Genomic DNA, 21,501 nt, shown 5'->3' on the forward strand with positions numbered 1-21,501 from the left:
GTTTCTCACCTCCACTGACTGCCTGTCTTGTCTCCCCTCCTCCAGAGCCGCCCCAGTTTGTGAAGGAGCCTGAGAGACACATCACTGCAGAGATGGAGAAGGTGGTGGACATCCCCTGCCAGGCCCGAGGTGAGGCCTTCACGCTCCTGACAGACCATTACCTCTGGCTCTCACTACCAGAGACACACTGACATTGTTTTTTAGAAATAAAGAAGACCCAATGTAAACACAAAATCCCATTGCAAAAGGTTTTAGCCACAGTATTCACAATAAAATAAAAACAATAGATCAGGAAAATGTTATCCGACTGTTTCTTTCTCTTCTATCTCCCTCTCCCTTTTCTCTCTCTCCACCTCTCTCCCCCCTCTCTCCTCTCTCCTCTCTCTACTCTCTCTCTCTGTAGGTGTGCCGAAACCAGAGATCCTCTGGTTCAAGGACGCGGTCCCTATCAGCTCATTGAAGATTCCTCGATACCGCGTGTTGCCGGGCGGCACTCTGCAGGTGAACGGGCTCCTGCCTGACGACACCGGAATGTTCCAGTGCTTCGCGAGTAACCAGGCCGGAGAATTGCAGACCAACACCTACCTCGCCGTCACCAGTACGTGGAAACTTTACTTATTTCAGTGTTGACGTCACTTTTCTGTCTGACCGGCGGGTTCAATACTAAGGGCTGCGGTAACGTTGTGCTTTCCCATGCAGGCATCTCCCCGAACATCACGGCGGGTCCTGCTGACAGCACAGTGATCGATGGCATGTCAGTGATTCTGCACTGCGAGACCTCGGGAGCACCCCGGCCAGCCATCACCTGGCAGAAAGGTGAGGAGCATCTCAGCATACTATGTGTGTGCAGTACAACCCGTCACCTCCGAGTTCATCGGACATGAGAAAATATCGTTACACTACAGTGTAGTTGCTTTATTAACATTAGGGCATTAGAATTGAACACTGTCAGGCACATCAGTCTAAAACACTCAAGTACGGCACTGCGTGTGTGCTATACAAAGAAAATCGGTACAAATTATTGCAAAACACTGTTATACATTCATTTACAAAGCAGCACCGTGTATGTTAACCTGACAGAAAAGGCATTTAAAAAAAAAACTAGAACACAAGCACAAACTAGTTTTGGAGGTCGAAAAAAATCTTATTTCAGCTTATTTCAGAAAATAGGAGGCACTATTTTACACAGAGAATTGTGAGGGTCTGGAACCAACTCCCCAGTAATGTTGTTGAAGCTGACACCCTGGGATCCTTCAAGAAGCTGCTTGATGAGATTCTGGGATCAATAAGCTACTAACAACCAAACAAGCAAGATGGGCTGAATGGCCTCCTCTCGTTTGTAAACTTTCTTATGTTCTTATGTTTTAAATTTCAGCTTTATAGTAATTGTATCAACCCCTTGCTGTCTTGTTATCTTTCTGTTGCTATTGAACATGTTTAAACAGGGAATTTTTTTTTTTACGTGAAGTTACAACAGGTAAAAAGTGAAGCTGAATTCCCGAAACACTCGTTTCTTTTTTTTTTATTTATCTGCAAATTTTTCTGTCCTAAATGTACCGTTTTAGACCAATGATAAAAAATGTTCATTGATCAGTTTCCATCTGTACTGTTCATTTGGTACAAGCATGTGTAAATGGCACAAGCTAGAGGTCTTTAGGTTAGGCTATTGTATCTTACAGGATCGGATATGACAGGTTCTACTGTACATATAAGGACACCCACATGACATTTTTATTAGGGGTAGCTCAGTTTTCAAGAGGGTTCATTAGTGCTTACCACCTGAAATTCCTTCAGCAATCTGGTTGAAAACGTTACTAGCTAATAGCTCTAAACGCTTTCTTTCTGAGGATTTTATATGCGATTGCCAGCTAAATCATAAAAGAATGCAATCTTTTTTTTTTTTTTACCGGACTGGCAGCCTGTATCAAAATGCACATACGCTTTGATGATGTTTGATGATGATGAAGATGTAACAAGTTTCACACTTGGAAGGAGGTCTCATGCTCTGAGCGGCAGTGCAGATTCTGCTTTTGAAATCGTCTCAGTCTGATGAAAGTTTCACTCCTTTCATTGTTTTTCCAGTGACAATCTTATTTCAGAAGTGTCAATAGAAGTGAGAAGCACATTTCCAGAGTGTGTTTTGTGTGTGCATACAGTACCGGTGTATACATATATAAACACTTGTCTTCAAGTTGTATTGGGACAGTGCAGAGAAGAACCCCTTGCTTAACACATGTCTTGGTATCCCTGAATTAGGTCATTGTGGAACCATTTTACCCAGACCCCTTGCTTCCTAAATATCTTCAAATCCATGCAAAATATTTTGATGAGCAATTCATAATGCAAGTGCAGTAATAGGTACCCCAAATATAATCCATTCACTGAGGGGCATTTTGTCTTGTTTTTATCCCTCTGCAATGGGGGTGGCCAGGACTACCTGTTTATTTTTCTCTTCTTGACCCTCCCCCCGCAGGAGAGAGGATCCTTGCCAGTGGTTCAGTCCAGCTCCCCCGCTTCACTCTGCTGGAGTCGGGCAGTCTGCTCATTAGCCCCTCCCACATCTCCGATGCTGGCACCTACAGCTGCCTAGCAACCAACTCGCGAGGCATCGACGAGGCGAACGCTGACCTCATCGTCTGGGGTAAGACCCGCACAGGGAGAGCGTAAGAGCTTGATAACCAAGCCTTGGTGCAAATACATGCAATGGACTCCAAGTGTTATCCATTAAACCCCATTTACTATACCAGATGACTGAGCACACCACAATTCAGTTGATAGCATGTTTTTTACCAAAGGAAAATAAAACAAATGGGGCTCTGTGCATTGTAACTGTAAAAATATGCTTTGAAATTTAAGTTTAAGGACTCAAAAGTGCATCCAAGCTGTTTTTTACTTGCTTTGGAACATTAACAGTTTTTTTCTCTTTAACCTGTTGGAATTGATAAGCCTGCATGTCAGGTGATAGCATTACAAGCTTGATTTTGTGCAGGCTTGTCTCTGGTAAAGCCCTCAGTATAGACTGTAGTTAAGCAGGGCAACATTCCCATGGTTCAGCTATTCCTGTTGTAACCAGTTTATTTTTTTTCAGCACGAACCCGGATCACGAGCCCCCCCCAGGACCAGAGTGTCATCAAGGGAACCAAAGCCACCATGGCGTGCGGAGTGACCCACGACCCCAGCATCACTGTCAGGTGCGCAGATTTGAACCAATGTTCTTGTCATTCCGTCACTGTTGAGCCGTGCATGAATGTGAATGGCAGATCAGCCTCCTGCAGCGTGTGCGACTGTGTTTTCTCTACGCAGGTACGTGTGGGAGAAGGAAGGCTCAGTGCTCCACACCAACTCCAACCCACGCATCCGCCTGGACCCCGACGGGACCCTGCACATCTCCCAGACCTGGTCCGGAGACATCGGCACCTACACCTGCCACGTCACCTCCGTGGGAGGCAACGACTCCCGCAGTGCACACCTCCGAGTCAGGTCAGCCCCTCCCTCACTCCCCTCTCTCCCAGTCTCTCCCATGCTCTTATTTGAGGGTGTGTTAGCAAGGGCAGCACGGCCTCTTCAACAAGGCTTCTAAATCCGGTCTTTCAATCTCCCTTTTCCCACTCTCTCTGTGCTCTCTCTTTGTTCTCCCTCCCATTCTCTCTGTATTACAAGGAGTAGCCCTGTACCAGTGCAGCAGAGTGCGATCGACCCCCTTGGCCTCTCTCACTCCTCTCCCCCTCCCTCTCGTGTGTTTCAGGCAGCTCCCTCACGCTCCTGAGAACCCTGTAGCAGTGCTGAGCTTGGTGGAGCGGAGAGCCATCAACCTGACCTGGGCCAAGCCCTTTGACGGGAACAGCCCCCTCATCCGCTACATCCTGGAGGTGTCCGAGAATAGTGAGTGCCCCCAGACGGGGGGGGGGGGGAATCATTACAGTAAAGCTAATGACGTCTATTCAATTGATCTAAACAGTTGCAGAGCTAAACACTGTTATTGTTTAAGCATTAAAAATAGAAGCAAACCTGCCATAGGAATAGAACTGAAGTCTTATGTGTCAAGATAGCAAATTCCTTTTACACTCACAGCTGGTTTCAAAAAGTGCTACTTATCAAGCATTTGCATTATATCCCTCTCTCTAACTCTCTCCTCCGAAGAGTCTTTGATCACGTAGAGGGTTACTTGGTAAGTGGGTGTTGAATATACTCTTTATCCTTCTTGCTTTTTTTACAGTATTATGTTCTGTGTTTCTGGGTTTATGATTGTTTATGTTCCTGGATTTCATCTCAAGGTGTAGCTCCCCCCTGCGCAGGGGCGCGGGACAAACTCATTCTGAACTATTCCCTGAGTCTCTGTCTGTTTGCTCTTCAGATGCTCCCTGGACTGTGCTGCTGGCCAATATCGAACCCGAGTCCTCTGCAGTAACGGTCAGCGGCCTCATCCCGGCCCGCTCGTACCAGTTCAGGATCTGTGCGGTCAACGACGTGGGGAAGGGTCAGTTCAGCAAGGAGACCGAAAGGTGGGGCTTCACATAGTGAATTGATTCAGCTGCTGTGTTCCAGTGCTTGGTAAGGACAGGCAGGAGAGTCAGCATGTTAAACACGTAGCCTTGTGGTTCACAAAAACACATTTATTTTTCACATAAAAGTATTTAACGAATGTAAAGCCAAGGGATGTATGCTGTAGGAGCTACTAACCTTGGTAGAGCTTATTGATACTACAACTTAGTAGCTCTTCCTTGGTATAAAGGTCTGTATTTTCGCGTGCTTGACCTATTGCTTTTGAAAAACCCAGATAAATCTAAATAAAATGTAAAGTTATATATCCCCTCCACCGCCCTCACTCTCAGGCTCTCTGATCTAATATAAGGCTGTTGTCGAATCTCTTTCCAGACTGTCCCTCCCGGAGGAGCCCCCCAGCGCCCCCCCGCAGAACGTCATCGCCAGCGGACGCACCAACCAGTCCATCATGATCCAGTGGCAGCCGCCGGCCGAGAGCCACCAGAACGGCATTATCCGTGGATACGTGATACGGTAGGGAGGCAGCCGTGGCACCGAACACACACTACACTGAAACCTGGATTAGTCTGTCTATGTGAGGTGCTTCAAACGTCATTCATGTGTAAGGAAAGAAAAGAAGAACTCTTAATTCAATTGACTGAAAATATCGGTTCTACTGGACTACAAATTTTGTACCATTTTTCTGTAGTGCTTTTTTATACAGAGTGTGTCAGGGGGTGCAAAGCCTGTACTAATTCCTTACCCTCATTTTACGCATCCTTTGACAAATTTTTACGTGTTAGATACAGGGTGCATGTTGTACCCAACAGTTTGGGTATTATCAAGATCATTAGACCAAAAAGTACATGACATTTTTGGAAGAAAAATAAGACTAGCATTGTTGAATAACTAGCTATAGTGTTGTTGGCGATTGCCAGTGAACTATAGTCGTGTCTGTGCCTCTTCTAGTATCCTGCCCAATCCAGTATGCTCACCCATCTCTCCCTCCCTCCCTCCCTCCTCAGGTACTGTCTGTCTGGGTTGCCGGTGGGCTATCAGTATAAGAACATCACCAACCCTGATGTGAACAACCTGCTGCTGGAGGATCTGATCATCTGGACCAACTACGAGATTGAGGTTGCAGCCTACAACGAGGCTGGACTGGGGGTCCACAGCCACACTGTGACCGAGTGGACCCTGCAGGGAGGTGAGACTCAGGGCAGCGCTGCTTTCCAACTCTGCTAAAGCTGCGGTGAAGGGGCACGTACACTGATACAGTGACTACTAGATAATACACTGAGTGTAGGGTAGCGTGTCTCTTATTGATATAAGAAATGTCATCTTCAAAATGTTATAAGAGACATATTATACACTTATCATCAGAGGGACACTAATCAGACTGCCAGGAACTACTGGTAAGCATAAAATAAGTGTAAGATGTAATGGAATTTTGACAGATCCTTAACTGTGATTGGTTGATTTATCATATAATGCTGTTTAAATTCAGAAAGCAATGTCTCCTTTTGTTTTTTTACAGTACTATAACCTCTGCATAGACAACATATATTTTCCCAGTCTACATTCTGTACGCTGTATTAGGTGGCACTGAAAGGGTGGTAGGAAGATCAGATCTTTGTCATTTTACCTTTGTTTCTGTGACTGGCAGTGCCCACAGTGGCCCCGGGGAACGTCCATGCCGAGGCTGTGAATTCCACCACCATCCGCTTCAGCTGGACTGCGCCCAGCCCGCAGTTCATCAACGGTATCAACCAGGGCTACAAGGTGAGCGCCAGCCTGGACACCAAGGCAACGCACGCACGCACACACATACTGGCACACACACACACACCCACACACAGCGAGGTGCCCTCTGGTCGCTGGAATTAGGACTGCGCAGTAAAATAAAAACTTTAGCAATACAGAAACAATAAATCCAATGTTCAGCCACCAGGTCTCATTTCCTGCTTCCTACTGCCACAAATCCTAACCCGAAGCCTGAACCTGAACCCTAACCATAACTTTTCACAGCCTGCTGTGTGTCGCCACACCACTAGATGGCACACACCCCTTCCCCTTTCCACTTCCGTTTCCTAGTGACTCCCTCCCAGTGCGAGCTTGACTGAGTGTCAATGTTTGTGTGTGTGTTATTTTCTGCTCAGGGAGGATGGAAAACTGTCAGGGACAAATGCAAGGCTCATACACAAAGCTCATTGGATGTCACAATAGACAAGGAAAATAATAGTGTAAATTGTCACGCTTTATAACCATATAGATAAATACTATTAGAAATATGTCAAAGCATGTTAAGTCTGTTTGCACAGATAAATAGTAGAGAAAAAAGTATCTTACCGGAAGGACCAAAAATCAGGTCCCTGCATGCTGTCTTGTGTGATTGTGGACTGTCTTCAACTACTCCTCTGCTCTGTTTGCTCCTCCCCCTTGCAGCTGTTGGCATGGGAACCAGGTCAGGAGGAGGAGGTTACCGTGGTGACAGTGAGGCCTAACTTCCAGGACAGCATCCACGTGGGGTACATCAAAGGGCTGAAGAAGTTCACCGAGTATTCCACCTCCGTGCTGTGCTTCACCACTCCGGGGGACGGGCCTCGCAGCACTGCCCAGGTCCTGCGCACGCACGAGGACAGTAAGTCACCCCAGTGCAACACACTGAAGCTAGGGGGGTAGCCTCATGGTGTGCAATAAAACACATGGATTTTCCTGATATAAAGATCTGTATTACCAATGCTAGACCTAATGTTTTTGGATTTAAAAATACAGTTCTCCCAAAGTTATTCAGGGGTAAAATAATTGCATCAAAACATTCAATCAATGCATAAGAAACTTTTCATCCAGTGCCTTCATCGTTGCACAGTAAGTGCTGCTGCATTCTGCTGGTGATTGAAGGCGAGGTTCTTGAAGAGTGTGTTTTTATTTTTGCAGTCCCTGGTCCGGTCGGTCACCTGAGCTTCACTGAGATTCTGGACACTTCTCTGAAAGTGAGCTGGAGGGAGCCAATCGAGAAGAACGGCATCCTCACAGGTATGGAGCTCCCAGCTCTATCGGCACAGACAGATATGATCTCCATCCCTGCACCCTCACCTTCTCTGTTTGAATTGCAGGATACCGCATCTCCTGGGAGGAGTACAACCGCACCAACACGCGCGTGACACACTACCTGCCCAACGTGACGCTGCAGTACCGCGTGACGGGCCTCACCGCCCTCACCACCTACACCATCGAGGTGGCAGCCATGACCTCCCAGGGCCAGGGGCAGCTCTCCTCCTCCACCATCTCCTCAGGGGTCCCTCCGGGTGAGTCCCGCTCCCACAGACACGCCACCTGCCTGAGTCCAATTTATTATGATCCTCTCCTCTAGCGAAGGGGAAGATAGCTGAGGCACCATTGTGTGTCGTTATTACGTATGCAGAACCGAATATCCAATAAGGATAATACTTAGGTTGTGCATTCTTTAGTATTTCAATTTGATGTTAGAAGGCGCCTCACCGACCTCCTTTAAGTACATACAGTATTCATGTCACACATGCATTTTTACACATATCTTGTCGCTTTGATTTATTTGTTTGATGTAATGTCTTTTATTTAATTGTTATTTCCTGGTTTCAAATGTTTTCCATGGACCTCTGTTTTATTCTATCTGCTCTGTCTGCTGATATTTTCTCTACTCTCTTCTCTGCCTAGTATCCTTAATTTCCATTCATCCACCGTCCACCTTGCATCTGTGTTATATTAAATGACAGTAACATCATTGACTCTAGTGACACAATCCTTACTCCTGCCAGTAGTGCTTTGCGAGGAACTCCCTTATAAACCTCACATTAAAACACACAATGTTTCCCCTTAGAAAGTCTCATAGGTTCCAAACACTTCCTTTAAGGGGTGACAATCGAATATGATGGTTTAGGATCCTTGTTATTTGTTATTTATTTAATGTCAATTAAGTTCCGTGACACTTTACTGCAGAACTATATATTTACACACACATGCTATTTATTAAGAGTATTGAACATGCAAGAAGTGACAAGGTAAGCATGAGGGATCTTTGGGAACTATGAGACGTTTCAACCAGAATACTAAGTTATGAAGTCGTAATTTGCAGATGCTCCCTTAACAAGCTGCGTTGTTTTCTCCCTGCTCTCTGATTGTATTTCTTTTTAGCTTTTTGCTTTTGCTGTGCTGTTCACACAGGTAATGAGCGCAGCTTTTCTTCCTAAATCTACTAAAATTAGTTTTCCAATAGATCACTAAGTGGGAGCTGACCTCTAGTAGTTACACAGTACAGCACCTTGTTTGGTTTCAATGCAAATTCCACTGGAGACTGTACATTTAGATTAAGGGGAGGAAGAGTACTGGGGGTGTATTGCACACTCTTAAGGGCGGTACATTGTGACAGCTAACTTTGTCTACACACGGGCAGATTCACATTTACAATGCTCAAAGGTTGAGCTGATTTTCCTAATAAAGTGGCCACTCTATCCATGCTTGGTTAAAATCCCTTCTGCCCAGCTCCCTGCGTGCTGTCCCGGTAGATACACTTCACTTGCAACCTTCAGTCTGTGTTTTTTTCTGTACCAATTGATGCCTTCCAGATGTATCAGTCCTCTGCAGCCATCATCTTCCCCCTGAGTAACCATCAGTCCTGTGTGTTGGCTATAAACAAGCTGTCCCAATGCACCCCACTCTCCCCTGTGTATTTTAGAATTGTTCTGGTGTTTGTTTGTCCAGTGTGGCAGCCTAAGTGAATTCCTCGGTGTTGATGTAATCTGTGCGAAACGCATTGATGTTGGACACTGGTCTGGGTTGTGATCTCTGAGTAGGGGCCATTCAGCCAGTGCACAGCATGGTGTTGCTATAGGGGGCGCTGTGCTGCATGAGGGGATACTTTAAAAATGGGGAAAAGGCATCACTCAAAAATAAATATCTGCCAAAATGCACAACACCTTTAATATAATAACTGAAACCATTAGTCAAGTATGTGTCATCTGAAAGTCTGGCTAATACAAACGCTATAGTATTCTATAGTAGCAACCAAAACACTGTAGAATGCTATTACAGTCCATACGGTATACTGTGATAAACTGTGTACTGAGTGTTTTTTTTTTTTCAGATGGGTTAAATAATAGGCATAGAACTAGTCAGAGCAAGAAGCCGTGTTTTTCTTGTCAAGACTTTTGACTGCTTACTTGCGGGTGTGCATTGCAGTAGTGTACTTTGTTTCGGACTGCAGTACCACATTTTGAACACCAGGGGGCTGTACAACATTAAACCAGTCTGGGAGAACCCAGCCAGATCTTTAGTTCTGTCCCGTGTGTTTTCTCTCCACAGAGCTGCCGGGCCCCCCCACCAACATGGCAATCTCCAACATCGGCCCCCGATCGGTCACCCTGCAGTTCAAACCGGGCTACGACGGCAAGACCTCTATCTCCAGGTGGCAGGTTGAGGCTCAGGTACGCTACTCTGTACCTGCACTGTGAATACACAGAGCCTTCACTGCTCTTAACTGCACAGCAACTACACTGCATACTTCAGAATGTTATTATTACCTCACCTGACTAATACTGTGCAACAATACCATGTAAACATTAGAAGGGATATTATATTTGTGTTCTCTCTCTCTCTCACTCTCGCTCTCTCTCTCTGTCTCTCTCGCTCTCTCTCTCTCTCAGATCGGTGTCATCGGTGAGAATGAAGAATGGGTCTTGCTGCACCAGCTTCCCAATGAGCCGGACGCCCGCTCCCTCGAGGTGCCGAACCTCAACCCGTACACCTTCTACAGGTGAGCAGACAGCAGGAGCCCCAGCCCTCCGCTCCCTCACTCCCCTTCCAGGATTCCAGTACTCGAGAGCTGAGAGACTGGCAGGGCGTCTTGTATTTCACTGTGTTATTAACCATATCCCCAGCCATCGAGGCACCTGTAAATGCTGGATGGCTGTATGTATGTCACGCAGCATTTGTTAGGTATCTCTAGAGAATTGCCCATCCAGCTGTGATGAAACATCTTAAGGATGCTCTTTAGCACAAGTTATTGAGAGTAGCAGAATCTGGGGTTATCTGAAGGTCTTTTCTGTCAGCCTGACTCTTAGTACATCACGTTTGGCACCCTCACATTGTTACATAGATGTAGGTCATGGCCATCAGTGCTGTAACAGCCCCCCTTTCCCCCCCCTTCCCGACAGGTTTCGAATGCGGCAGGTGAACATCGTGGGCACCAGCCCCTCCAGCCAGCCCTCCCGCAAGATCCAGACCCTGCAGGCTCCCCCTGATATTGCCCCTGCCAACGTGACCCTGCGCACGGCCAGTGAGACCAGCCTCTGGCTCCGATGGGTGGTGAGTCCCTGAGTCAATTTTTCATGCATGAAAGGGTTCGTTTAAACTCTAATCCTAATACATATTTAGCAAAACATATAAGAAGCAAATCTGTGTGCCCCTTAGGCACTGTGACAGAAAGATGCTCCTAGATGCACACTGCAGTGCAGTGGAGCTAGCAGAGGAGTCTGGTGTCGCTGACCTCCTCTACCCTCTCTCTCCTCTACCCAGCCCCTGCCGGAGTGGGAGTACAACGGGAACCCCGAGTTTGTTGGGTACCGGGTGCAGTACTCCCGCACGGGGACTGAGGGCCGAGCGCTGACCCACGGGATCCCAGACCGGCTGGAGAGGGAGTTCACCATCGAGGACCTGGAGGAGTGGGCGGAGTACGAGGTGCGCGTGCAGGCGGTCAACGGCATTGGAGCGGGGCCCTGGAGCCAGCCAGTGCGGGGCCGCACTCGGGAGTCTGGTAATGACACGCTCTTCACTCTGGCTCTCAGCAGCCCAAGAGCCATGCCTGATTCAATATGCTTTCCAGTGCTTTAATAGACAGGCTGCTCCAAAGCTAAATCATTTTCCATGAATCGTTATCCATTTATAAAACGGCTGTTACCTGAAAACGATATGAGGAGGCAGCAGGCAGTCTTGTTTTAGTCTATCTCTCCCTGAAATGAAGCCAACACATTTATCCCTGGAACCTTTCCATTATCTGCTGTTTGGCTAGTCTGGTTTCCAAGGTAACTAGATTAAAATGAAGGTAACAGGAAATCTGAAACACATGTCTATTAAGATGGTTACATGTGCTTTTGATTATTTTTTGTCAATTTCTCAAATTCCTGGAATTTAGCTCAGGAGTTCTATGCCAGCGATACCCTTTCTGTAATGTAATGGATCTGTGTATCCTGTTAAATTGAATTGAACAAAAAAAAAAGTCAGCATTTAACAGCAGCATTCATTTTCTGCCCTCAGCTCACACTGATTCCCTCACCTCTAACCAGTATGCCACACTCCTACTGAATCCTTCAGCTATAACCAAAGACCACACTGCCAACCTCCCAGTCCCTTAGCTCTAACCACTAGGCCACACTGCCTCCCTCCCAGTCCCTTAACTCTAACCTCTAGGCCACACTGCCTCCCTCCCAGTTTCCCAGCTCTAACCACTAGGCCACACTGCCTCCCTCCCAGTCCCTTAACTCTAACCACTAGGCCACACTGCTTCCCAGTCCCTCAGCTCTAATCACAAAGACCACACAGCATCCCAATACTATTTTACCAACCTGAAGTTATTTGAGAAACAGCAAACACCTGAAAGCTTTTGTTCAATGGTATTGACTCCTTTGTCATGTATATACTTGATCTTTTTTAAAGTTCCCTCCTCTGGCCCCACCAACATCTCTGCCTTCGCCACCACCTCCAGCAGCATCCTGGTTCGCTGGTCTGAGGTCCCGGAACCCGACAGGAACGGACTCGTTCTCGGATACAAGGTACCAGGCACATCTGGCACACATTTGTAGACACAGTTGAGAGAAGCTTTTGTTACTGCGCTGTTACAGTGGGGCTGATGTAACTACACGTGTGATGTGCAGAGACCAGCTACACTGCTTCCCCCCCAGCCTCTCAGTCCTCTAACCACTAGAGCACACTGATCCCAACCCCTCAGGGCTAACCCTGGACTGCATTGCCTCCTAGACCCTCAGCTTGTTGGTGTGCAGTTGCAATGTATCTGTGTGACTGCAGTGTTTTGTACACCGCCCACATGGTCTGATCTCTGTGCTGATCTGTAGTGACCGGTGTCTGATCTGCTTGCTGCCAGGTTGTGTACAAGGAGAAGGACTCTGACTCGGCTCTGCAGTTCTGGACAGCCGAGGGGAACGCCACCCACAGCCTCCTGCTCAGCGACCTGGGGAAGTACGTCCTGTACGAGATCAAGGTGCTGGCGTTCACGCGGATAGGAGACGGGGTACCCAGCAACCCGCCCATACTGGAGAGGACCCTGGACGACGGTACAGCGACACAATTTAAAACTGCTAAAAATCAATCCAGAAATGAGACAAACGTTTCAGCGCCAAGTCAATGTCCAACAAAAGCTGGACCGCAAAAAAAAAGTATTTGCAGTATTTAAGCTAAGCTAATTCCCGTTACAGTCACAAACTGGTGGGTGAGGATTTGACTCGGATTTCCTGTCTCCCCGCAGTGCCCGGTCCCCCAGTGGGGATTCTGTTCCCCGAGGTCCGGACCACCTCTGTGAGGCTCATCTGGCAGTCCCCGGCCCAGCCCAACGGCATCATCCTGGGTGAGTGTCCCTTCTCCTACCCCTCTCCCCAAACCAGGGAGCCTTCACAGCAAACCATCCCTCTTCAGCTGGTAAACAACAAAAGCAGCTCAATTGTTGTTCTGCTAGTTTTAGGAAGTTTAAATTATTCCATTGTTGAATAACACATTTGAATTAATACTGTTTATTAGATTAACGATGATGTACAAACACTTTACGTGTATTCCTTCGGGTGATATTAAACCTGCTTTTAACCATGTCTCTTCATTCTTCTCATTCTCTGTTCATCCTTTCATTTAGCCTACCAGATAACTTACCGGCTAAATTCAACCAATAGCAACACAGCAACAGTGGATGTGCTGAACCCCAGTGCGCGGCAGTACACAGCGACCGGGCTCAAACCAGAGCTGGTGTATGTGTTCCGCATCACAGCTCAGACGCGGAAAGGCTGGGGGGAGGCGGCTGAGGCACTGGTAGTCACCACTGAGAAGAGAGGTACTGTACTGATCCCTGATGATCCCACTCAGTCTCCCAGTCCCACCTGACCACACTGCTTCCAATCCCCTCTAACAAGTTTACCATGGTACATTTTTTGTTGGCTCTTGTAAATGTACACATTACAATTTGCCCATGGTTTGTCATTTTTTTAATATGTTTTACCATATCTCTCTGGACTTTACAATGCTTATCTATGCTTTAGCATGCTTTTACTATACTTTATAACATTTTGCCTCCTAGTCCCTTGGCTTGTTGTGCGGTTACAGTGTGAGATACAATGTAACTGATCACACTGTCCTTCTCTGCAGCTTGCCCCTGTCCTGTGTTTGTGCTGCTCAGCTAACCCCCCAGCCATTTCTCCTCAGACCGGCCCCAGCCCACCAGCTTGCCCACAGTCAGACAGGAGGATGTGCAGGCCCGAAAGGTGCTGTTGTCGTGGGAACCAGGCAGCGACGGCCTCTCCCCGGTCCGCTACTACACCGTCCAGTACCGAGAGCTGCCGGACAGCAACTGGACTGTCCACTCAGCCTCAGTTAACCATGAGGCCAGCTCTTACATCGTGGACAGGTAATCCAGGAGCAAACCGTGCTGTAACGGTTTCCTGTGACTATGATCTCTTCATCACCGTACAACCTTTGACAATCAAAATAGTTGAAGTACAAAGCTGAGTAATGGACGATACCGTATTGTAAATACCAGACAGAGGGCTTTTTGTTTTCAGTGTGTAAGAGTATTGCAAACAGCATGACAGCAATTTCATCCTCCCTCTGTCGCCTCCTGCAGGCTGAAGCCCTTCACTTCATACCAGTTCCGGGTGAAATCGACCAATGACATCGGAGACAGCGAGTTCAGCGAGGAGAGCGAGGCAATCACCACGCTACAGGACGGTGAGTCTGGGCTCTCCTGAATTCAGTGTGTTTGAAGTTCTGGATTATGCAGTGCAATTATATTTACCCCTCGTTGTATTCTCTTTTTCTTTAGCCCCGGATGAAGCCCCAGTAATACTGTCTGTGACACCGCACACTACAACCTCCGTGCTGATTCGCTGGCAGGTAAAACTCACTGAATTACACCAATTATTAAATGCAATGATTACCTGGGGGAAAGAAATGGCGATAATAATAATAATAATAATAATAATAATAATAATAATAATAATAATAATAATAATAATAATAGCGTTTCTTGTGTTCAGCCCCAGTGAGCATATAGAGCAGAGCTGGGTATCCGTTTCCAGAATAACTTTGTGTGTGCCCACCCTTCCCCCCCAGCCTCCCTCGGAGGAGCACGTCAACGGGATCCTGCTGGGGTTCCAGATCCGATACCGTGAGCTGCTGTACGATGGCCTGCGCAGCTTCACCGTGAGGACGGTGAACAGCCCCACCGCGACCTGGGCGGAGCTGACCTGTGAGTGACCCGCTTTGTACCTCACTTCAAGCTGTCTGTCTCTCCACACTGCTGCGCTTTGTACCCTTTATACCTCACCTCGTGCCCTCTCTCTTACTGATCACTACCTAGCCTCCCCTCTTTAACACCGGGGGTCCATTGATTCTCCCCTGACAGCCTGTAACTAAACCCCCTCCCTCCCCCCTCCACGGTAACCAAGAAACCAGAGATTTGACAGCCCTGATACCTTGTAACCAGATGGTGTGTGTGTGTGCAGTGATTTGCGCACTAACTCACTAACTACTCTCTCTATCTCTCTTCCCCTATCTCCTTCCCTCCCCCCTTCAATCTCTCTCTCTCCTCTCCTCTCGGCTGTCTCTTCCCTCCTCTTGCAGCCCCTTACAGTGTGCGGAACCTGACCGAATCCTCACTCACACAATACGAGCTGGACAGTAAGTCCTCCAGATCTGTATTTGTTCAGTACTATTATGGATGATTAGGATATGACTGGGTCGAAGGTTACAAACTCAGTATGCCAAGGATTCAAAAGAGTTGATCATTATGGAAATAATACATAACTACCCTTGAACAAGAACTGAAACAGCAGGGATGGAAATAAGACTCCTATTGCAGAGCCCCAGTGTATAGGTAACAAGCTCAGGTGGATCTTATTTCTATCTCTGCTGTTCTAGTACTTGTTCAAAGATAGTGATGTATTATGTAGATTAGCATGCAATAGTCTCTGGGAATTGGTCAGAAGTTATGCATTGGCTGTGGGATATAATGTTAAATCTGCCACACTGTATAGCACATGTGGGCTGTGGTGTTAGAGCAGATACAGGTGAAGTGTAGCGGCTCACCTGACCTGCTTGTGTTGTGTTCGGCAGACCTGAGTAAACACAAGCGCTACGAGATCCGACTGAGCGTGTACAACGCCGTGGGGGAGGGTCCGACCAGCGCACCGCAGGAAGTCTTCGTGGGAGAGGCGGGTACGTGAAACCGACTGTGTTTTATCGCTTTGTACTTCCATGGTACTGGAAGAAAGGCTCCCCAGCCATCTCCAGCATCTCCATCTGCAGGGCTCTGGCTGTGATGAAGGTCCAATGTGATCTTGATTTTTTTTCCCATTCAGTTCCCACTGGTCCACCGCAGAATGTAGCCATCCAATCGGCAACCGCGACCCAGCTTGACGTCACCTGGGACCCGCCCCCTGTTGAGGCGCAGAACGGAGATATCCAGGGGTACAAGGTAGGTCACCCCTACAGACTATTGGCACATAACCCTGAGTTACATATCCAGCAGCCAAACCATTTTTGCAATCTTCTCTTCTAGCTGTGCTGTGGGTAATTGTATTGGTTCTCTATATGGCAATCCAGGGATGAAACATTTCTGCAAAGGTACATTTTGCATTGCCTACTCTGTGATACACAGTGCTGATGTGACTTTTTGCACACCAGCAAAGTTTTGCTTTCGGTGCTAAATTGAAACTGCCTCTGCTGTCCTAAGACTCCCAACTACATCTCTACAATAAAGGGGTAGTAGTGTGCAGCATCCTGGACATTTTGTCAGTGAAGATCCTACGACAGGACAATGAAGTAATACCCTTGCAATACTAAGAGCTCTCCTTGTAGACTCTGCCGATTTCCTCTTCCTGTCAGATCTTCTACTGGGAGTTCCAGCGGCAGAATGAGACGGAGCGTCTGCGGACCCTCTTCCTGCCGGAGGGCGGGGTGAAGCTGAAGAACCTGACAGGGTACACCACCTACATGATCAGCGTGGGGGCCTTCAACGCGGCAGGGGACGGCCCGCGCAGCCCGGCCACACGGGGGCGCACTCAGCAAGCAGGTGAGAATAGAGAGCACGTATCTGCGGGGGCCTCAGTGGAAGGCTTGTCCAGCTCATTCGGAAGACGCAAAGGTCAGGCCCGCTCTCCAGGCCCATTATCTGCCAGCTGAATGACCCTTTGGTCAGTTTTCTTTAATTGTGCTCACACTGTGAGTCCATAGACTCTGCTAGGACTGGAAATGGTAAAACAAAAGATTTAAAAAAAATGGTTTTGAAGAAATCTGTTTTTCATTTCTTATAATAAAAAAAAGGTTTTTTTTATATTTTGGGATGGCGGATGTTCCCAGTGTTATATTGGCACCTATCTAAGCTGGGTTGCCTGGGCAACGGAAGCATATGACAGCCTCACAGAGGGAAAGGGAAGATGTGCCGAACACATTTTTGGCCAAGAAGGACAATGGAGGCTCTGTTCTGCAGCTGAGCCCTCCTCAATATCTACAAAAAAAATAAGATTTTCTTTAAAAAAAAATCATTTTGAGCACAAATGTTCTTTGTGCAGCCTGATTTTTTTTTGAACACCAAAACTGTGAAATAGAATACCGACAGGAAAGGTAACTCGCTGGTATTGATGAAAGCCTGCCTTCCCACTCCTCCAGCCTCTCTCTCAGGATCAATGTTCCAAGACAACCTCTCATACCTGGGAATAATATCAATCCAGACATCCTTTACTAAGCCTTGCCAGCGAGGCCACTATGAACGGCAGTGGCAAACCTGTACGCCCACACTGACTCCCCCTCTCCCCCTCTCCCCCTCGTTTAGCTCCCAGTGCTTCCAGTTTCATCCACTTCGGAGAGCTCACCACCACCTCGGTCAACGTGTCCTGGGGGGAGCCCGTCTACCCCAACGGCATCATCGAGGGTTATCGACTCATCTACGAACCCTGCACCCCCGTCGATGGTACGTTCCTCCAGTGAGCATCAACAATAAGCCATATAGTCCTGGGCAAAATATTGTGGTGCTTTTTTCCTGCTAGAATGCTGTGTTTTAGACTTGCTAATCCAAACATCAGTAGTCTATACCAACCTGTAATCTGAAAAGCACTATGCATGCTGAAATTAGCTGTGGAAAGCAACAAGGAATTTTCAGTATGATGAATGATACGATCTGTACTCCCATCATAAGATTTATGGTTTAGATTAACATATCTCTACTGTCATTCCTGGCTGGTAGTAGGCTGTGGTCCTGATGAACTCCTCTTTCCCCTCTAGGAGTCAGTAAGATCGTGACGGTGGATGTCAAGGGGAACTCTCCCCGGTGGATGAAGATCAAGGACCTGGCGGACGGGGTAACCTACAACTTCCGCATCCGGGCCAAGACCTTCGCATATGGACCAGAGGTGGAGGCCAACATCACCACTGGACCAGGAGAGGGTGTGTCTTCTGCCCTCCTGTCTGCCTGTCTGTCTGTGTCTCTATGAATTTATTTCAATAAACTGTTTATCTGCTCATCTGCCCTATTTCCACTCACCTCTCTCCCCTTCCCCCCCAGGTGCCCCTGGCCCTCCCGGGGAGCCCTTCATCTCTCGCTACGGCTCGGCTCTCACTATCCACTGGGCGAGCGGAGACCCCGGAAGAGGCCCCATCAGCCGCTACGTCATTGAGGCCAGACCCTCAGGTACCACCCCCAGGGACCACTCACAACCAGAAACACTTAGAAACAGCATTATAGAAGGTATGGGGCCCTATTCTTACATGCGTTTTTATATCACTAAACTCGCTCATCTACAGGAGAGAGTTCATTTCAACCAGTAGTAGCCAACTTCTAGCCACTGTCCATTCCCAACCCATCATCAGGTACCAGGAACAACTAGTAAGCGCTTACAAACAGATAGAGATATAGTGGCAACTTACTGGTAATCAGCCATGATACCAGCAGTACCAGACCAGTGAATAGCAAATAACTATACTGGTTCCAATAGCGTATATAGACCATGTTCTTTAAAACCTGTCATTTGATCAGAAAAGAAATTGGCATCTGGAGTTTGATGGAAGATCAGTCTCGAAAGGATAATGCCTTCATGGATGATCGCAGGTGAGATATTCATTGTAGAGAGCAAAGGTGATTCCCTGCAGTGCCATCACTCACAGTGCTCCATTCTGCTGCACAGCTCAGCCATCTGTCTGCTCACATGGAGTATTGATTGGCACCCAACAGGGGAGAACAGAGCTTCACCAGGTTTCACAGGTTGGCCGAAAGAAAGTGACAGGGAGGATAGAGAGACTTGAGTATCACCAGTTATAGACAGGGGATAAGTCGCCCAGAAGGAAGAGAGCAGAAGAAAGAAAGGGGGGTAGAGAAGCGATCAGTGACTGACAGGTCTGCTGAATGTGTAAGTGGGAGTGGAAGAGAGAGACTTGGGATCAATACACATTTACTGTGACTGTGTTGGGGGGAGTGTAGCATGGTAACAGATTTTGAGACTGAAACATCAGACACCAGGGCTAGACTGCCAAAGCTTCATACTCCAAATGCGAATTATTTCAGAAAGGAATACCACACCCAATAAAGTCATAGCACTCAGACATTTGATTAAGGGGGCTTACGGTAGTGATACTAAAAGAAACTTAGTAAAAGGTTTTTCTCAATGCCTTCAAACTCTACCTCCATTCAGATGAGGGACTGTGGGATATCCTGATCAAGGACATCCCGAAGGAAGTGACATCATACACCTTCAGCATGGACATTCTGAAGCAGGGGGTGAGCTACGACTTCCGGGTCATTGGGGTCAACGACTATGGCTACGGCTCCCCCAGCGCCCCCTCCCCCTCCATCTCCGGTGAGCCTGTCTGTCTTTCTGTGTGTCAGTCTGCGCGTCAGTAAGTCCTTCTGTGTGTTTGTTTGTCTTTTTGCGTCTATCCACTATTCTGTCTTGCAGTCCCCTCCACCTCCTGTGTCTCTTCACAGCCGTCTGTCTGTCTGTCCACTTGTCTGCATCTGTTTGTCAGTCTATGGTGAAAGTTTGTACGACCAAATAAATCATAATACTTTTGTGTTCTAATCTTATTTGTTTGCTTATTTACCCTCCAGCCCAGAAGGTGGCACCCTTCTATGAGGAGTGGTGGTTCCTGGTGGTGGTGGCTCTGGTGGGGCTCATCTTTATCCTGCTGCTCGTATTCATCCTGATCATCCGCGGGCAGAGCAAGAAGTACGCCAAGAAATCGGACTCAGGTGGGCTGGGGGCTTTGCTGTGAGTCTGAGCAATCACACCTGAGCATAGGAAAAGATTGCAGATTATGATGTCTGTAATGATGTAATGCATTACACATTATTATTCAGACTCTTCCCACTTCTTTACAACTCCTCCAGTCTAACCAGAGAGATTGCATATAACAACCCAGGATCTATCTCCTGTCTGAGAGAACTGCAGTCATTCTACCAGGGAATCAAAACAGTCTTTGTAAAATATCACAGTGAAAGCGAATTATAGAAATGAATCCAACGTTAGGACTAAAAGCATGTAAGTTAATTTTAGTAAATGCTGGTTGTAATATTGCAATTATTGGTCATTAAATAGTAACAGGAAATGCATGGTTTCGTTCTGATCTCCTTGATGGTCTTGCTATAATACCATAATCACTTTACTACTAGGAGACACAGCGATTGGAGCTTCAAAAGCTGCTGTTATCTCTGGCTCTGCTTCTGTTTGGGGACCTGTATCGATTATAACTAGGGGTCCATCTGTGTGCTGAACATTTCCATATCCATAAAGAAAAGAGCCTGAATGAATCAAGCAGCTTTCTTTCTCCTTTACTGTAATCTGCTGCTCAGAACACAGTGGTGATTTCTCCCGTTTGCCAGAGTAACAGATAACGTGACGCAAACCAACACACAGGCACCGACGGAGCAAAGAGGATACAGTACAATTGTTATTGCATTGAGATTAAGAAAAAGCACGAGCTGTACTGCAAAACAATCCTCAATGCACACAGAGTACAGTTAAGAAGCAGCGGACAGCTGTCTGGGTTGGCAGGCCGGTTCGCACAATCTGCACCCAGTATATATGCCAGACGGGACAGGGCAACCTGATTTCAAAAAGGGGGCTTGTAGTGGCAGGTACTGGCGTCCTTATATCAGAGAGGAGTTAGAGTGTAATATTATACATAGGTTTTAGTGTTTTTCACAATAAATTCCTGCTTTTTTTAAATTATCCTTACCAGATATTTACAGATTTTTCTACCGAATTTGACCTGGCTTAAACTTGGTCCTCCATATGTAGTACCACTTAAAAATGCTAGTAGTGCAATGCATTTCTGATGCAGGTTGTAAACAGGTGGGAGCTTAAAAACGTACTAAATTAATTCCGATCGCTTCATCATGTTCTGTGATTCTGTGCTTTGCAGCTGTTTTTATAATGGCTCAAACTAAAGCTGTCACAATTTCTCTTCATGTTACGTCTATGTATGATGAGTATTACAGTGGTGATAATATAAATTAACATTAAGTGTGTTTTAATATAATATATTGATCAGCTGTTGCATACACATTCATAATAAATAACATTGAACAGTATGTTGCCTTTTTATTTGCCTTTTAACAACGTACAGTACCAAAACAGCCTCTTTGTTGATAATTACAATGATGACTTGTGAGGTCCATGCTGGTATACATATAGTAAATAAGACTGCCACATTTACTTCTAAACTAGCAGCACAGTTTGAACGCTGGGCAGCCCTGAAAAGATGTGCACAGTGTATTCT

The 21,501-nt window shown here is 46.9% G+C and overlaps 1 protein-coding gene across 7 annotated transcripts in view; it reads left to right on the forward strand.

Annotated features, from left to right (window-relative positions):
- LOC117423550 (protein sidekick-2-like) overlaps positions 1-21,501 on the forward strand; it is a 136,947-nt gene that overhangs the window by 104,532 nt on the left and 10,914 nt on the right. For 2 of the 7 annotated variants that reach the window (XM_058989809.1, XM_058989810.1), the window contains exons 8-42: positions 46-129; positions 404-598; positions 700-816; positions 2,474-2,641; positions 3,089-3,191; positions 3,304-3,480; positions 3,746-3,882; positions 4,355-4,502; positions 4,876-5,016; positions 5,508-5,689; positions 6,149-6,264; positions 6,928-7,123; positions 7,420-7,518; positions 7,599-7,790; positions 9,823-9,944; positions 10,164-10,273; positions 10,674-10,824; positions 11,035-11,272; positions 12,172-12,287; positions 12,617-12,806; positions 12,998-13,096; positions 13,376-13,570; positions 13,939-14,140; positions 14,357-14,460; positions 14,555-14,625; positions 14,845-14,980; positions 15,355-15,411; positions 15,847-15,948; positions 16,092-16,207; positions 16,618-16,804; positions 17,564-17,701; positions 18,013-18,174; positions 18,293-18,475; positions 19,416-19,580; positions 19,832-19,972. In XM_058989809.1, coding sequence (XP_058845792.1) covers positions 46-129; positions 404-598; positions 700-816; positions 2,474-2,641; positions 3,089-3,191; positions 3,304-3,480; positions 3,746-3,882; positions 4,355-4,502; positions 4,876-5,016; positions 5,508-5,689; positions 6,149-6,264; positions 6,928-7,123; positions 7,420-7,518; positions 7,599-7,790; positions 9,823-9,944; positions 10,164-10,273; positions 10,674-10,824; positions 11,035-11,272; positions 12,172-12,287; positions 12,617-12,806; positions 12,998-13,096; positions 13,376-13,570; positions 13,939-14,140; positions 14,357-14,460; positions 14,555-14,625; positions 14,845-14,980; positions 15,355-15,411; positions 15,847-15,948; positions 16,092-16,207; positions 16,618-16,804; positions 17,564-17,701; positions 18,013-18,174; positions 18,293-18,475; positions 19,416-19,580; positions 19,832-19,972 — 5,040 coding nt within the window. The remainder of the gene's footprint in view (positions 1-45; positions 130-403; positions 599-699; positions 817-2,473; positions 2,642-3,088; positions 3,192-3,303; positions 3,481-3,745; positions 3,883-4,354; positions 4,503-4,875; positions 5,017-5,507; positions 5,690-6,148; positions 6,265-6,927; positions 7,124-7,419; positions 7,519-7,598; positions 7,791-9,822; positions 9,945-10,163; positions 10,274-10,673; positions 10,825-11,034; positions 11,273-12,171; positions 12,288-12,616; positions 12,807-12,997; positions 13,097-13,375; positions 13,571-13,938; positions 14,141-14,356; positions 14,461-14,554; positions 14,626-14,844; positions 14,981-15,354; positions 15,412-15,846; positions 15,949-16,091; positions 16,208-16,617; positions 16,805-17,563; positions 17,702-18,012; positions 18,175-18,292; positions 18,476-19,415; positions 19,581-19,831; positions 19,973-21,501) is intronic. The other 5 variants (XM_034039529.3, XM_034039532.3, XM_034039533.3 and 2 more) reach the window with 3 other exon arrangements.

This window comes from Acipenser ruthenus, chromosome 17 (genome assembly GCF_902713425.1).
Source record: "Acipenser ruthenus chromosome 17, fAciRut3.2 maternal haplotype, whole genome shotgun sequence".
NCBI classification, from domain to species: Eukaryota; Metazoa; Chordata; class Actinopteri; order Acipenseriformes; family Acipenseridae; genus Acipenser; species Acipenser ruthenus.